The 18,533-nt window shown below is 40.4% G+C and overlaps 1 protein-coding gene across 5 annotated transcripts in view; it reads right to left on the bottom strand.

Moving 5' to 3' along the window:
* The window catches only part of SLC10A7 (solute carrier family 10 member 7), a 125,994-nt gene that overhangs the window by 17,698 nt on the left and 89,763 nt on the right, over nt 1-18,533 (bottom strand). For all 5 annotated transcript variants that reach the window (XM_083457489.1, XM_083457487.1, XM_083457486.1 and 2 more), the window contains 3 exons: nt 9,323-9,488; nt 6,373-6,424; nt 4,371-4,444 (listed from right to left, as the gene is read on the bottom strand). In XM_083457489.1, coding sequence (XP_083313615.1) covers nt 4,371-4,444; nt 6,373-6,424; nt 9,323-9,488 — 292 coding nt within the window. The remainder of the gene's footprint in view (nt 1-4,370; nt 4,445-6,372; nt 6,425-9,322; nt 9,489-18,533) is intronic.

The following is an 18,533-nucleotide window of genomic DNA, read 5'->3' on the forward strand; positions in this document are numbered from 1 at the left end:
GCAATGTAAGAGGACTGTATGGTTTGTTTGTTTTTGAGTGTGTGTGTGTTTTGATCCATACAAATTCAACCTATGCACCCTGTGCCTTGAGGAAATGCAGGTACATCAACTGTTCTGTCTACAGAAGGAAACCCAACATATGGGAGGGAACTGTGCTTGTCTCAGTGTTGAGTGAGAGCTTCTTCGTGGATCCAAGCAGAGGAAGTGGCAGATGGCCTCCTGAGCATGCCGCATGTGGGAATTAGTTGGTTTCATAATACGGTGTGGGAGAAGTGCCTTACAAGAGTCTTCTCATGCTTCTCTTATTACCACTTCTAAGGCTTCAAAGCTGTCATCTTTCCTCCTCCTCTGCTGGTGCTATGCTGCACTCCCCAGGGAATGGACGCAAGGCACCCTGTGGAGGCTTCACATGCCAGAATGTGAAAAATCAGTTTAAGCTCCAAGTGAAATGGCTTTTGTTGCAGGAGGCCCCTAAGTGCTCTTGTTTGCTTAGTGGTGCTGGAGTTTTGAAGGCAGATAAAAACATCCTCACAGCGGACTTAAAAGAAGGCCCTGAAGTTCACTGGTGCCCTTAAATATTCAAACACAAGTATTAAAAACAGAATCTTGCTTCTCTCCTAAATCTGTTCAGGTAAATTACAGTGGAACACCACAGCAGACAAGTTGTCATTCATTATGAAGTCGGCAGCAAAAGTCTTGTTGGTTTCCTGGGTAGAAAGACCTAGCCTTGGGAACAGATGATAGTAGATTAACTTAATTACTATTCCAGAACAATGTGACTTTAGACAAAGCATCACTCCCATGTTGTCAGGGGCCTCAATCCAGAGATTCCATTTATACTCCCCCCCCCCAACTGCAGCATCTTGTCCCATTGCGTCCCCTGAAACCTTAGAAAACACACCACAAACAAATCTGCTCTAAAAAGCTGGCAGATTAAACATGCTTTCACAATTATTCCAAAGCTTCCTGACTAGGACCTCTGGTAAATTCTATGACAAAAAATTACTTTTCTAAATATAGAGAATTTTAGATCAGAGTACAGTACTTAGGAAATTTGCAACACAGCAATCTACCTTTTTCGGATCAACAATAAACCCCAGCTGGCAACCAAGGGACCCACTTTTATTTCTTAGCCACTAGAATCCATCTTTCTTCTTCTCTTCTCTTTCCTCAGTCTTTCTCATATTACTTTCTTCTATTTTCACTTTTCTTAAAAAAATGTAATTAAACAAGGAAATTTGTAGAGAAGCTGCTGGTGCAATCCATCTTATGTCAGTAGCCGCATGCTTATTCAGGAGCTCTCTGCCCACAATGGCATCTAAAGACAATGGCAGACATTCACCTCTTCTGTCTCTTACCTCCTGCAATAGAGGTTTTAGCTAGCATAACCACCTGATCAGCTGATACTTCCAGTGAGGTAAAAACTCAACTCACTTAGCTGGTGCAAGACTTTTGCTGTTCATGGACAAGATCTCTTAAAAATAAAACTTAAATATTTTCTATAGTATCTGCACCGAAGGCAGCCTACAGGGATCAAAATGAACAAGGCACAAGTTAAAAAATCTGCAACAGAAGGGGGGAATTCAATATTAAAACCAAAACAACTTAAAGGATACTTCAACATTATTAAAAGTCTGTCCAAAAACAACAACACCTTTTCAGATCCTGTCTCAAAAGGGGAAGTAATGAGGTTGTTGGGTCTTCCCAGGAAGGCCATTCAGTCATACTGGCATCACCACTGAAAAGGCTTGTCCTTTGCATCTGCCCTCCTTCTGGCAACTCCTGCAGCCAAGCTGGTGCCAAATGTATTGCTTTCCTTTCCTTTGGATCACATCAGTGAGGCCAAAAAGGGATGGGTGTCCTTGTCGTCTGAGCAGCCCAGGACCTCCTTACATGATGGCCAGGCTTGCGCCCTGGGGGTGTCACTTTAGAGCTGCTAACGCAGTTTGACTTCACTCCTGGAGGTGCACTCATCTCCCAAGACAAGACGGATGCCAACAACAACAACTGCTTTATCATTATTGCTACAAAGCATACTAATTGCTTTTGCTTTGGAAAGTGGAAACTCACAAGTGTTCCTCCGTGGTCTCTCTTGAGTAGAAAATCTGGTGCTTGTTGTAAATGTTCACCCCTTTTCATAGCTTTTCGATTCAGACCCCTTTGTCTTGCTGCTAGTTCTCTAGACTTCCTTCTTTATAAGTTCATTTGGAAATTATTTAGGTCCTAACAACTAACAAATGTAGGTACTAAAACACAACCAATTTCTCTTTTTGTACTTGATATAGGGCTCCCTATACATGCAACGTGTCCAAGAACACAGTATATGATGATGATCATGATATTGGCCACCCATATTATCCACCTCTTCTTTTTTTCTTCTTCAAGTGATGCATCCATATGATTCACAGAAAGCGGAAGTGGTTTTTTAGAATGCCACATTTCCACCTCTAGCACTGGATGTCTTAACACCGAGGAGTTTGCTGTAAATTTAACGTAGGACTTACTGTGGGTTAGGAAACAACAGTGAGAGAGATTGCAAAGTGCCTAGCAATGGTTCCATTTCAAAACCAATTTAATTAATGCAATACATTGGAGTTGTGTGCTAAGAAGGCCAGAAAGGTGGATAGATATTTGGGGATCTTTTCTATATCAGCACATGTAGTCAACAGATGAGTCTTATGGAACAAATACACCATCCCCCAAAGGTCCACATTGAGTGATCTTGACATGTAGGTCTGAAAGATACTGAAGCCCTCTTTGACGCCAACATAAGAATAAATTGGGTGCATTTGCAAATATTTTCCCTAGGGCTACCGCTCTCTATTTAAATTGCTGGGTAAACTTTTCGTCAGCTTCCCGGAACACTGACTTGTGGTTATATTTGGAGAAAATGCCAAATATTAATTACCGTATAATGAGGTGTTCTTTCCAATTGAAAAGGGCTGATAGACAGTGGTGTACTTCTAAGTGCCATGTTTTTGCATATGGAATCTCCAAGGGCACTTCCAATGGCAATTTTAAAAAGTTCATTTCCAAAAATGTTTTCAGTTACCCAGCCCAAATATATATTAGGTCCCAGCTTATACAGCATATTTCTCTGTTTTACATCACCATCATTTTTAGCTGCAATGAGTTAGATTGCACATGCATTTTGAAGAAAGCCCTACTGGGACTTACTTTGAAGAAAACACTCAATAGGTTTGAGCGGTCATTGTACCTTTCTTGTTTTGGATATTGCAACATTAGTCTGCAACTGATAGTGGTGGAGTTATTCAAAAGCACAATAATAGAAGCTCTGCTAGAATATATGCTACACAACAGTAAAGGGATCACCAAGATGGCATCAATGTGGTTAATGAGCAGAGCCAAGCAAGCTACTTGAAGAAAGAAGGCTTCCTTCAGGAAATAGAAGCTTTGATGGAATGAGGGGCACCAGAAGGAACGCAAACACCGGCAAAGGCAATGCAAGCAGACATGTGCCCCCCAAATCTGCCACAGAGGGTTGAAGGACCTTGTGAAGCAGATTCTGGGGATGAGGAAGGGGGGAAATGAGAAGTCCCCTTTGCACAAGTGGCTTTTTCATGCAAGTGGACATTATTGAATGCCACCCACTGTGAGAAAGTAGGGTATGACAAATATCTGTAAACTTTATATTAAAAATTCTTATTTTGATCTTCGCTAATCACCATAAATCACAGGAAATAAATGCAATGTTCAGCAGTGTCTTCCCACTCAAAGTACAACTATATTTTAATTAAATTTATTGTACATATCTACCATAACAAATGTTATTGCAAGGGAATTTTGAGTGACTAGTAAGTCAATGATCTTTGAAAACTGAATTGTAATGAATAAACACATAGTCCAGAGACTGCTTAGGATAAATACACTGATATTTGATAAAACACTGCTGTCTTTATTTATGTTTCTTTATATTGTAAATGCTTTGTGCATTACAGTTTTGAGCTATAATAATTTTGCTGTTTGACTGTGTTGTAATAACTCAGAACATAATCTGAAATGAACCACAAACTTTATCAATATTAGATTAGAGAAAGAGAACATCAAAAACAAAGAAAAAAATCACATCACTTTCTCTAAAGAAGGAACAGATTAATGGCACTGCAATACAATTACTAAATTCCCAGAGGAGAAGACTATGTTGTCTTCCTCTTAGGAAACATTTACTTGCCCATTGCAAAAGTGTTCTCATGAATGTACTAATATTAATGCTAGGCTTTTATACTACATCTTGTCATATTGCTGAACTGATAACAGAATATCAGAAAACCACTTTCATAACAAAGTGAAGTATAAGGAGCAGTGTGATTAGACTGAAAAGTTGAACTCAACCTCTAGTAAAGACTTACCCAAAGTCAGAGATTTGTGCGTAGAGCAGAAGATAATAGCCACTGTATCTGCTGGTGTGAAACCAGAATTCTTCCTAGAAAAAATGTAAGGAACTTTAAAAGTCTCTTCTACCAAAGGTCTGCTCACTTTCCATACCCTATAAGTGTGTTTTTAATCTCTTTGCATTAGGTTTCATAAAATATAGTTCTAGCTACATACGCTCAGCAGCTTTTGATTTTCGCATTAAATGGAATGGTTTCTCTGTTGCTGCAAAATCTTGTCTGCATATATTCTTATCTGGAAAATGAGCGGGTTCAGGTGTGTCAACCTGGCTCCGTGACCAAAATTTGTGGGTGCCTGGGCACCCAGGAAGTTGGCATCTATGAAAGGATTCCAATTGGTTCTCATGGGACATATGTTTATCCCAGCCCAGAGTACTTTTCCACAAATGTAAAGCACCACATTACAGCTAATTTTCACCTTTCCAAAAACTGGGCACCAGTACTCTTAAAACACAGTACTAAATAGTCTATTAGGGTGAAGCCTAAAATACTGGCATAATTTCCTTGCAGCCTTACTGAAACATTATCTCTGTGTTTGCACACAACGTTAAATCATGGTTTAGTGTAGCAAGGACAAGATGCAGTGGCGCTTGGGTTTGTGCTACTCACTCCACTTCCAGTGATATCACAAGGAATTGGAAGGCTTTTGTTTCCATTCTGGAGTAACAGCAGCTTGTTGTGAGGTCTGAACCTAGGCACATGGCTTAGGGAAAGGAATGGCTGCTCATATGCAACAGGAAAATCATTATTAATTTAAATATCAAAGTATTTTCAAAAAAATTAAGTCTGCATTTCTAGAAGTGTGTGTGTAGAAGGAGGGAAAACCGCAAGTGCCTGAACCACCTGTCCAAACTCCTACCCAGCTCTTCCCCATCTACTTCAGCATCCTCTTCTCATAATGGCCAATTATATGTATGTGGAAAGCTGTATCTTTTCCCCTTCTAAATAAATAAAAAAAACCTTACGATTTGCATCCCAATGGGAAGGAAATAAACCACCCCAGCTCTAAGAAAGGCATAGATTACTTACTACTTTAGGGGCATGTTAGGTGATTGGGAAAGTGCTTTTTGGCTCTGATAAAATTAGCACATCACAGATGAGTGTAAAACCAGGAAGTAGGCTCTGTTTTATATTAAATTTGTCCACCATCCACTGGGGATCATTATGAAAAAATATGGTCTGTATACAGAAGATAAATTAAAGGTGCCTAATAACTGCCTCCTGGAGGCCAATCAACCACGCTGATTGTGCAGGAGATTTTCCCAGGCACTTCAAAAATTAATTGCATCACAGAAATCTTGGTAATAAAAGCCAGGTTGCATCGCAGAGCACTATGCTAATAGGGCTAGATCAGGCCTATGTTAACAATCAAAGCACAGGGACAGAAGGGATTCCCTCTGTGACTGCAGAGACGTAGCTCTTGGACCTTATTCAGTTAGTGGCTATTAAGTAAAAAGAGAGTGTGTGAATACGTATTAGATTAGTAATTATTCCAAACTGCAAGTGTCCAGGAAAGCCCAACACACCATTTTACCCCCTCCTCCTGAATTGTTTAATTAACTACTCCCCAGTTAGGCATTTTCTTCACTACAGCTGCCTCCTCCACTCACCGTGCAGTTAATTGGAGCTGCAGCCAGCCAGAGACCCTCTGCTGATATTTACAGTTATTTTCCCAACAGCTGCAAAGGGCTTGTTCTAAGCGATATTGGGAATGTATTGTAATGCTCGTTTTCTGTTTTCTATTGAGTCAGATTGTATCATAGCAAGGTGGGGTATAAATGTTCAGACAAACAGTAATTGGAGTAGATTATCTGTCCATCCTTTGATTTCTCAGGTGCATGAGACTTTTCACACACCTGCTACAAACTTTTGACTTTCTGACAGAAAGGACAATACTCCCCTGTTTTGCACCCAACTAGTCTTTTTTGCCATAGAGATAACCTTTACTGCTGTAACATACCTTGTAGAGAAGAAGAAAGTTAACAGCATGAATCCCAGCTGAACTGAAAATACTGAAAGACAAATTAGATTGATAAATGTTAAGTGAAACATGAAAAGACCCACACAAATGCGCATTTTAGATGTACACCCATCTCTTCATATAAAAAATGCATATATTTTACTATTAAGAATGAGAAAATGTATGCCTGCTATTCTGCTACAAGTACAAAAGTCAGATATGTACCGGCAGAACTAAACACTGTCATAAAAGGTACCCCTGCCCGTACGGGCCAGTCATGACCGACTCTAGGCTTGCACGCTCATCTCGCTCAAGAGGCCGGGAGCCGGCGCCATCCGAAGACACTTCCGGGTCACGTGGCCAGCGTGACGAAGCTGCAACTGGCGAGCCAGCACCAGTGCCGCACACGGAAACGCCGTTTACCTTCCCGCTATAAAGCGGTACCTATTTATCTACTTGCACTTAAGGGTGCTTTCGAACTGCTAGGTGGGCAGGAGCTGGGACCGAACGACGGGAGCTCACCCCGCCGCGGGGATTTGAACCGCCGACCTTACGATCAGCAAGTCCTAGGCACTGAGGTTTTACCCACAGCGCCACCCGCGTCCCTAAACACTGTCATAATACCTTACAAAATTCTCCTATTCCCCCTGTGCAAAGAATTTATATCATAGTAGGAAAAAGTAATGAAGGGCTTGGAAATGGCTCTCATACTCTGAATAAATGATCAAGGAGGCTGGTGGCTTGTTGGTTTTCAGTATGAGACTCACGTAACAGGTCAAGCTGGTTTCTTTGAGTGGGTGAACTTTTATTAATTGGAGAAATTTGATAAATGTTATTTTTTTTTGACAAAAGAAATTGCTTCATATTAAATACAAAGAAGCTAAGAAATTAAAAGCCAAGAAAAGTTGTGACAATTAAAAGATGAGGATATTGAAAGGAATAGTAGGAAGAACATATACATGTATATTTGTGTGTGTGTGCAAATGACTGCAGTATTTCTTATTAAATATTCCTAAAGTATTTATGAATTTAAAAGTGTTAATACAGAAGTCTCCATGTGTTAGTCGCTTGCAGAGTCAACACAGATACAAAGGAGCCATGGAGCTACAGGACAACATGTCTAGCCCAATCTCAAGTTCTTCCTGACCCTACGTTGAGGATAACTTCTTAAGTGCAGGGTGTGTGGGGTGTGTGCGCTTTCTATGCGTCTATTTCTTCTAGGATGAATAAGGACTAGAAATTTTGTAGCTTCACCAGACAGTCTCACATGGCTGCTTGCCCTTCCTTACCACCATCTTCCACTTTTGGTTTACATTAATTTCTGAATTGTTTCCCCACATTCTGATCTCTATTTAGTAACACAGGAACTTTTTTTTTACCCAACTAAGTTGCAGACAGTCCTCAGCAGAATACTTTTATTTTCTGAGCTAATTTTAATCTTTAAAAGAGTAATCCCAAGGCACGTTATTTATCATCAAATATATGGAAGAACACAAAAGACAACAAACAGGATTTACCTGAGGTTTACTCAGAGTAGACCCATTGAAAGTAATGAACATGACTAAGTTAGGCCCATTAATTTCAGTAGGTCTATTCTAAGTAAAATTTACTTGAATCGCACCCTCTCTCTCCTCAGGCAATTTAAAAAAATGCTTACAGGGGCCTTTTTGATCCAATTTATCTGACATTTTTTATTCCTGACCAAAACATACGGATTATATGGACAGGACAAAACATACTGATTGTGCAAGAAATATATTTTCTGTGCTTTATGACAGAACAATATTTCACCAGCAACAAATATTTTAACATGCTGCTATTCAACTAGAACCATCCTACAAAAATTCACCATGAAAAAACTGACACTCTTGCTGTTAACCACGGAGAAAACCATAATATCGTAAGCTCTATAATGCCCATGGAGAGTGGATGCCCTTTTAAGATTTTATATCCAGAAGATCATATCTTAGTCGGCTCTGCTATTTACTGCTTAAGAGATGGAAGACAAACTGAAGCACAATAGAATTTAGAACTTGACACTTTGCCACATCAGGAACTGCAGGGGCCACGAGAGAATCCTTCCACACATGCCTCTGCACACACAGAGGAAAAATATGCTTCCGTTTGTGTGTTTGGATTCTTCTTACAATGTGGGGCTTTGTTCTGGCAGCCCATCTATACTGAAATCGATAGCTGACTCTGTGGCAGAAGAAACCAAGGATGCTATCCAACAGTGCAGATGCTAGCAACACTACTTTCTGAGCATCATGGCAACACAGCTTAGCTAAGCACCCTTGCTCAAAATATTGTGTGCATGTGTGTGCATGGAGAGAGGGTGGGTAACTGGTGGCACGACAGCTGCCACTGCTGAATCTATGAGCAGGTCCCTGTATCAGGCCATCTGTTGCTGCTAGGTCATACCATCAACCTTCATTTTGTAAAATAGCACAACTGTGTGCTTAAAAGTTGCCACTTTTTTGTATGTGTCACTGCAAGTACAAAGGCTGTGCTACAGCTGGGGGGTATAGAGGGCCATCTTGTCACCCTTCCCAGTGTGGCACCCGGGGTGCACCGCCCCCTGCCCCCCCCATACACGCCTGCCCACAAGTATGTTTGTTCTTCAAGGAGCGCATCATTTCTGAATAGGAACAAAGGTCTTAATTGAATCTATGCTACTGCAGCGTTAACCACATATTAAGGTGCACCATTTTTATGACAGAAAATTATTGTGAGTGTTACTTCTTCCACATTTCTAAAATGCATCCAAAGACCATGGCAGTGCTCAATAGCCCAAATTAATCACATATTAGAATGTGGTTGCAATACAAAGAAACTCAGAATGGATGTGGGAGTACACTATGGGCTCTGATTCCTTGGGCAGCAATACACAGCTCCTCTGAAACATTTCCCAGCTCTTAAAATGGATTATAAATGAACTGGTGGTACTTACTTATGAAAACGATTATAATCAGGCTAAACTTATCAAGGTCAATGTTTGGATTGGAAAAAGTATCACAGAACGTTGTATAGATGATCATCAGGAGCACACAGCTGCTAATAGCACCAAACGGAGGCTTCTTTCTCTCAAGCCACTCCTTGATGTATCTTCGGACAATCTGAAACATAGCAGGAGGAGAGAGAGGAAAAATCAACAGGTTGCCTCTTTTCAACGCACACAGGGAGCCAAGTTGGGCATCACAAAATGAATCTGACAGCGGAAAGACATAAAGAGAAGAGAATAATTTGGATGACGGCCACGGTGGATTTCAAAGCTTCCCTGCCACATAACTCTTCTTCTGGGGAATTTAACATTTGTAGTGCAACTTCCACTGGGCGTCCATAATGAGAGTATATTTTCAAGTACATTCAAGTCTATCCTTAATCATGCCAAATGTTCTTTGCTAGCTGTCACTGAGACATGCCCATTAAGCCTCCCCAAAGTTTATCTCCTCTGCTGATACTAATGGATGTATGTAATTATCACAGTCCCCTTTGCATCAACAGACAATTCCAAGTGTAACTTTGGGAATCTTAAAAATCTGACATCTTCAGGAATTTCATGTGAGCAGATAATCGAAAGTGATCCATGGAACATTTAAATATTTAAATAGCTAGCGATGCACCAGAAGTTTTTAATTAAATTATAACTCATGCTTGAAAAGCAAAAGTGCATGTGTTGTGGGAGCTTAAATAATTCAGAGTTTGAAGATATGGAGTTTTTGTAAATCGAAAGACAAATGCCAGTTGCATGCTTTTGGAATACCAGAATTAACGGAAGACGACGAGCAAGCCTACAATGTTTGCTGCAACTTTTTCACATTCAGGAATTTGAAAATGAATTTTTTTCATCAGTTTCCCTCTCCCTTTATTGTTTGGGAAGAACAGTAACTAATGGCAGCATGGTTCTAGAAACACAGGAGTCATTACATTTTGCTACTATTGACCAAAGTCCTCTTTCTGGACTTCCTCAGAGTTGTGACATAATTCCGAAAGGTAGTGCTGGAAGACTAATTTCCCCTGGGAATTACATCAGGGTGACTAGCCTGTAGTCCTCCAGATGTTGCTGGAATATAACTTCCACCATCTTTGATCGTTGGCCATACTGGTTGGGGCTGAGAGGAGCTGATTGGGCAACAGCTGGAGAATCTCAGGTTCAACCATACCTGTCCTACAGGGTTCCATCTTTTCTCCCCTTTCTTTTTAATCTACATAAAAGTGCTACGTGACATCAATCAAAGTTTGCAGCTTACATTAGACTTGCAGGAAATTATATAAGCCATGACTTGCATTAATTTTTCACTCACCACATAACAAGACTTCTCAAGAGATGCCCCAACAGATTTTATTACTGCAGTGTTTCTGAAGTAAGGCAGAAAGTTCATGCTACCCATTAATCCAGCTGTTGCCAACCTGGTACCCTCCAGATCTGGACTTTTTTGGACTACAACTCCCATCAGCCCCAGCTAGTCTGTTGGATTTGCCATTATATTTTTATACTGTTTTATTGACTTTAAGTTAATTTTTTGTTTTCATTGATGTTGCTTCTGTACACCACTGGAGAGATTTTTGAAATATTAAATGGTCCAGATATGCTTTTAAATAAAATTTTAGAAATCAAAATCTTTCATAAGCTTCATTGGGAGGGCTTTCCCCTAAAAGGTAGAATACATAAGGCCTTTGGATAAATGAATATGTGTGTACATGTCTTTGTGTGTAGATTGGAATCAGTAATTTAATTAAAGGCAGCTGTGAAAAGCCTGGAGCTTTGCAAGAGTGATACTACAAATCAGCACAAATTAATAGCAATGTGCTTTTGGACACAAACAGGTGCCATAACACATTTACTGAGCCAATATTTGCTCTTCATATAAAGGCAGGTTATTCAGGGCTGATCACTAATCTACTTTGAACCTCTCATACTCTGGAACCAACAAGTTCTCTATATTAAACTTTCTGTATGGTACTAGAGACACACTAACAGGCAGGCTCAGTGGAGTAATCACTGGGATTGGAAATATGAAACCTAGATTTAAAGCTCATTCACAAAACTAAGGGTGGAATAACTCAGTCACGTTGGTCACATGACTTTAAAGACTGGCTGCTGCTTCTTTTCTGCAAATCAGGGCTGGGAAAGTGTCATGTCCAGAGAAGGGGCTTTGAAAAGGAAGAGAAAACCAATGTAGCAGAGCGCCAACAGGACCAAGTTATGAAAGGAACCTGTCTGAATCTAAGCACTGCAATGAACTTGGTAAGTGGCAGCAAGGACACCACGGTCTCCCCCATATATGCTTATGGGTAGAAATACTGATCTATATCCAGAGTGGCGTGCTAGGGGGAAAAAATCACATGATGTAAATTAATGATTTGCTAGTGGGTACAACTGACAAAGGGAGAAATGAAAAGCAGGTGCTGGGTAGAGATCTTAACAATAGGCATTGGGTAGCCTATTAGTTTCACGGCCACTATAATGAAATTAATTATTAGCATTTATATAACACTTTTACGAACATGAGCTTGACCAAACTGCGGGAGGCAGTGGAAGACAGGAGTGCCTGGCGTGCTCTGGTCCATGGGGTCACGAAGAGTCGGACATGACTAAACGACTAAACAATAAAACACTTTCTGCATATTCAAAGAACTCCATGCACATTCTTCTTAGTAATTCTTACAACCATCTTGCTTGTTAGGTCCGTATTATTATCTCTAAGTAGATGATATGGGCAGACGACTTTGTGTATAGTTGAGGTGAGATTGAATTGGCGACTTTCCAGCTTAGCCATACACTACAGTGGTTCTACAACAAAGGATCTCAAACATGATTTGGCCCAAACAAGAAAACAAATAGTATGAGCCTCTCCAAGAAAGAAACGTTATGCCCATGTCATACTCTATTGCAGCAAGTAAAGGTGGGTGTATGGTCCATCGTACAAAGGCATCTGAGGCCACTGAGCAAGAAAGTGTCAAGATTGCTGCAGTTATCTATTATGGATTTGGTTACATTTTTTATGCCACCTTTCCAACATCACACTTGAAAAAGACGTTCTATCCACCTATTTCTATCTGAGGATATAACTAAACATTACACGATGCAAATGCACGTAACTGAACCACGGCAGCCCTTTTATTTAAGGAAAAAGCACTTCAGGAAGTGGTAATCTGAAGCAGAGAATTGGGTGTGTGGCGTGCTTAGTCCTTTCCTCGCATGTCAGTTCCCTACCTGAAATTGTTACTGAAAAAGCATTTCCTAAAATAAAAGGGTCATCATAGTTCAGTTACACATACCTCCATGCAACACATAGTCGGGCCTCAAGAACTTCTGAATCTAGAACTGTATGCACTGCATTCAGGGTTGCCTGCAAATGCTGTATATCTTCCATTAAACTTACAACACTTGGTACAACTGCAGTGGTGATTCTAATAATGACACTATAGGAAGGGAATGCTAATGTAAATTTGATCTAAGTTAATTACATGGGAGGTCCTCCAAATCTCCTTTATTCATTTTTTAAAGGGGCAAATAGGAGCTTAATAAAAATCAGATGTGAGTTCATGGAAGTGATAAAGTAGACCTTGGCCATTTAATTTAGTGGCTGGATAGGATAGAATACCCTATAACGGTTCTGAGCTTGTTGGATCTGTGCTCTGAACAGATTCTACTTTTGAACTGCTGCCTTTGCTGACTGCTACTTCCCAGCCACTTTGATCTACAAAATCCCTTTCCTTTGAGCATCCCAAAGAAACACATATGACTCAAGTGCTCTCTCCTTTGAAGAAATGTGAAAAAGATCACAAAACAATGCAAGGTTTTAAATATAATTTCCTTTATTGACTATTAATATTCTGATGTAGCAATGTACTTTCCAAAAAGACGGATGTCAGAATATGCCTCTTCAATTGTTCTCTGCTTTGATTTTGTTATTTTTTCTTTAGCTTATTGCTTCTTTAAATCTCAGTCTCTAAACATCATATACATTAATCTGTGTGTTTATGAGTAACATCTTGTTCAATGAGCAGGATGAAAATCACAATATTGTGTTCTATTTAGTTTTAGATGAGTGTTACACAAGCTCTTGCATTTTATTAAAATTCCCTGAACAATCTGAAGGGCATTTTCAGACTTCTATTTTTAAATGTTAAAAACACTGCAATTCAATACCATAAAACAAACCTTTCATGACATTTTTAGGGTGCTGTATATTATATTTTCCTTTGTTTACCTTCCTATCAAGAATTCATCTGTCTGTAGTTAAAGTCAAGTGTCAGATAAGAGTGAACTATGGCATGAATGCTGTTAATCTGTCATCTCAATTTTTCTGAACAGCTTTTCAACAGTGTTGGCCTCCCAGAAGATTGCTGCTTCTTCCTGAAATTCAGCTGAAGTTTAGCTGTAAACAGGGCCATTTCTATATGGATTAAAGTTACATTCTAGTTTAAAATGTTTCTTAAGAAATGCTGTAGCTTTATTTACTTTAAATGCCAAACTATATTGAAAGGGCAAGCCTATGCAAAAGTCAGAAGGAAGTTCCACCAAGTTCAGTGTGCACAGGACTGCAGCCTGAAAGCCTGTTCATAAAATCAACCTAGTTCTTGCTTGAGTAAATTATCATTGGTTTTCCTTTTTTAGTTTCCCATGGAAAACTGCTCTTAAAAGGGGGGATTCGTAGCTGATGCTTTATAGCTACTTTATCTTTTGGGTGGTTGTTATCTAAATGTAATTTGCTCAGAGGTGTTTTATGGCACTCAGTTTTAGGGAGTGAGGAAAAGATATGCCTGGGACGAGATCAGCTGGGGAAACAGCAATTACAGTGATTCGGAGCAAGGATAGATATAGAGTGAGAGGAGGCACAGGCCAGGTGACACAGAATAGACAATCAGTGTGCCAGGCCCCTCTCCAGCTTGAAGAATGGTGGTTGTCCTATCCGCCAACCTTCAGGTTTGCAGCTATTACTGTTGAACGCCAGATTGACTTTGAATAAGATTTTTCCTAACCATGATTTGATTGTGGATAAGAAGGCTGACCTGGTCTGTATCACCAAGACCTGAGTGGGTGAGCAAGATGGATATAAAATTGCTTGCATCTGCCAAGACCTTGACTCCACTGTTAAAGCGGATACATCTTAAGAAGTGTCTGTCCAGTCCTAGGAGTTGGACGAGTTTCTGTTAGTACAGCCCAAGGACATGGTCAAGGTGCTTGGTTCAGTCTGGGTGACAATCTGTAAGAGAGGGGTCAGCCTTGGCCAGGATGGTGATTGGGTGGTCTCTGCCTGCTTAAAGGAGGCTGTGGTATGACCAATCCTTAAGAAATTCTTATTTTATTCAGACAACCTAAGTAATTAATGACCAATTGCTAATCTTCCCTTCTTGGGCAAGGTCTCTGAGCAATGGTTGTGGAACAGATCCAGGCTCTCTTGGATGAAACCAACTTTCTAGATCCACTTCAGTTGGGATCCATTTCAGTTGACTTCAATATGGAAACTGCCTTGGTCACCATGAATAGTGAGTTATGCTGGGAAAGAGGCAGGGTGAGTGTGTTCCTGTTAACTCTTCTCAATCTCTCAGCCGTTTTCAGTGCCTTTGACCATGGTATTCTTCTGGAACAGCTAAGTTGGAGTTGAGTGGCACTGCTCTACAGTGGTTCCAGTCCTACTTGGATGGTAATTTTCAGGTGGTTGTGCTTGGATAATACTGTTTGGTGCCATGGAGCATTCAGTGTGGAATTCCGCAGAGTGTGATTTTATCCCCCACACTGTTTAACATCTCCATGAAAATGCTGAGTGGTGCCATCCAGCATTTTGGAGTACATTGTCTGTAATATGCTGATGACACACAGCTCTACTTCTCCTTTACATCTGCAGCTGTGGCAGTGGATGTGCTGGAAAGTTTGCTTTGCCTCAGGAATTGACTGGATGAGAGCTAATAAACTGAAGCTTTATTCTGACAAAACTGAGGATCAGTTTGCAGGTGGTTCCCTGGAGCAGAGGGATGAGATGGGGCCAGCTTGGGATGTGGTTATACGCCCTCTGAAGGAGCAAATACGTAACTTGAGATACTTCTGGATCCATTAGAGTTGCTTAAGGCTCAAGTTCCCTCAGTGGCATGGAGTGCCATCAACTTCTGCTAGTGGCCAGTTGTGCCTAACTTCTGTTGTCTACCCTCTGGTAACCTCTAGGATGGACTACTACAATGTATTCTACATGGGGCTGCCTTTGGAGGCAGCTTGGAAACTGCAGCTGGTTCAGAATTCAGCAAGCAGATTGAAGATCAGGACAGGACACTCTGATCATATAGCAGCAATTCTGGCACAACTGCATTGGCTACCATTTAGTTTCTAGGCTCAATTCAAAATGTTGGGTTTGACATTTCAATCTTATGCAGCTCAGGACCCTAATTCCCCCAAGGACTACCTATCCCCAGACCCTGCAATCATCATCTGAGGCTTGACAATGAGCTTTTCCAGTGGCAGTTCCTTGCTTGTGGGTTGTTCTTCCTAGGGAGGAATACCTTGCACGACCTGTCTCTATTTTTAAAAGCCAAGCAAGGACTCTTCTCTTTATCCAGACTTTTGGCTCTTGTTCTCTTATCTCTATAGATTTCATTAGTTATAGTTTTCATTAGTTATAGTTTTTATTGGTTGCATTTGTTTTAACTGGACGCTTTTGTGAGGAAAGCGACTAACAAATATAAATAATAATAATTATTTGCTTCCTGCTTGAGCAATATTTTGGGGGCCAGATTAGACCACTCCACCTGCAAAATCCACTTGTACAGTTCATTGGCAGAATCACTATATCTCAAGAGAGCAACCCAGTGAGCTTACAAAGTAGAATTCAATTACATATATCTATATATTTACATTTTAAATCGGTGCAATTGTAATAACTAATTTGAGTTTTAGTTAAGGACAGTTTAATATGAAGCGCCCACTTCAGGCTGGCAAACAAATCACCAGTGGGCAACTACAGAATGCATGAATGATAATGTACAGACATGGCTTTTATTATTTATTCATAGAGAACAGTGGGTTTTGGTGTGCTGCTTTGAAAAATGTTCAAACTGGTAGAATATAATAAAAGCACTGTGAAAATTCTATTTCATTAACTTTTAATCATAAATCACTCTTTAAAATAAAACATAAAATAAAAGTCTGTCAGAAGCACTTGGTTCTAGAGAAGGGAGAAGGACAGCAGAAAAGGGAAGGGAAATACTGTCATGGTACTCATTTTTCTGGTACCTGTCACAATCCTGTTAGAAGGAGACAACACAAACAAAAGAGGCCACAATCTTTGTCCAGAGTCCCAGTATTAGGGGGCGGGGATAGGGCAATGTGGCTTAGAGGCAGGTGAACAAAGTGCTTTATATCATGCAGAAATATTTTACCACATGTGGTAAAGAATTGTGAAAATGTGGCTCCAGCACATCACTGTGGCTCATGCACACTGCATCCCAGATCTATCTGGCACTGAAATAATATAAGATCAAGACAAATCTTCAACAAAGCCTTTTCTACATGAATATTTTTCTGAGGCCACTAAACTGCTTGTAAAGGGGTAGATTATTGAAGGGCAGGTGTTGAAGATAACACACAGGGAAGAACCTTAGCTTAGGAGCAATGCAGCACATCCTCTGCATGCAGAAGGATCCAGAATCAATTACTGGAATCTTCAGATGTGGCTTGGAGACTCCTCTCTAAAATCCTGGGGTACATGTTGCGAATCAGTGTAGAGAATCAGTATACTGAGGCTTCCTACATTTCTCAATCCAACTGGGTAGAGTTAACTTGATACAGCAGAAGGTATATGGGGATTCACATTCAAATGAACACCTCAATTTTCATTCCTTCACTAAAGGTCACATAAAGAACTAGAGGTGACTCTAATGTTGCCATGCAACATCAGTGGGCAGTGAAACTACCAATGCAATACAGGAAGAAAAGGAACGTCATCCCGCTGCCTGGCAACAGGGACATGCCTCCCTTTCACCTCTATTCAGAGTGAGGGCAAGGGGGGGGGGCATGTAGGGTGCTTAGGTTTGCCTTCTGTGATGTAAACATGCAGCCTTAATCTAACTGGGTACTTTGTGTTTGATCATCATTTTCACTATATGATCCCTATACGGGAGCTTAATAATACACACATTCTGAATGTGTGCCTTTAACTTCTAGCTTATTAAACAGCTGAAATATGTTCTGACTTTAGAGTCAAAAGACCTGAACATCAACATGTCATGCAACTAATATAATTGGTAACTTCATACATATATGTATAATGTGCAAGCATGTTATTAAAGTAGCCAGACTGGCTTTTAGTGTACACTTATCTGTAAAGTACATGCAGTGGCCTACTTGTATTCTTGTAACACAAGTACAGTTCAAAAATGACAGGATAAACATTTTTCCTGAAAAAATCCATGTATGAAATACATGGTATTTAGGCAGTACACAAAAAGTGGGTCCCAGGGCAAAACTTAGCTGCTTATACTCAACTGGACTTAACTGGAATAAATAAATTCAAATTCTGAAATTGTGGGAGAAGGCTGGAAAATCCTTGTGACTTGTGGCCTGAAGAGGATGTCAGTGAGCCCAAACTCCAGAAATAAATGTTTAATTTTTTTTTTTTTTAATTTATGGGATCCAAAATGGCAGGTGGGAGCTCTTGCTGCTGCCCAGTACTCCACTCAACAGTGGGCTCAGATGTATTGTTCCCTGCTTTTTCTTGCAATCTAGAGGCAAAGGTACTGGAGAGCATGGAAAGCAGGTAAAATGGATGTTTAGAGGCTTTTTAGTGGGTGCTCCCCGCTTATGTGTGGGGCCCCCCAGAACATAAACCCCACATAAGTGGGGAGTCGCCTGTATAACCTAATATTAACCTTATTTTTTGTGTACAAAACCATGAATCTTAATATATTCCCAAAAATCCATATATACACTATTATTTAAAATAATAGCATGTATGTATTTTTATCCTAATTTTCACCTTGAGAGGCCTACACAAATTGCTTGGGCCTTGACCAATATGGATATATGCACACACATGCAGGTTCCTGAAACGCAGTATAGGTAAAGGTAAAGGTACCCCTGCCCGTACGGGCCAGTCTTGACAGACTCTAGGGTTGTGCGCTCAGCCAGCGCTGTCCGCAGACACTTCCGGGTCACGTGGCCAGCG

Source organism: Podarcis tiliguerta (genome assembly GCF_965153285.1).
Source record: "Podarcis tiliguerta genome assembly, chromosome: 9".
NCBI lineage: Eukaryota > Metazoa > Chordata > Lepidosauria > Squamata > Lacertidae > Podarcis > Podarcis tiliguerta.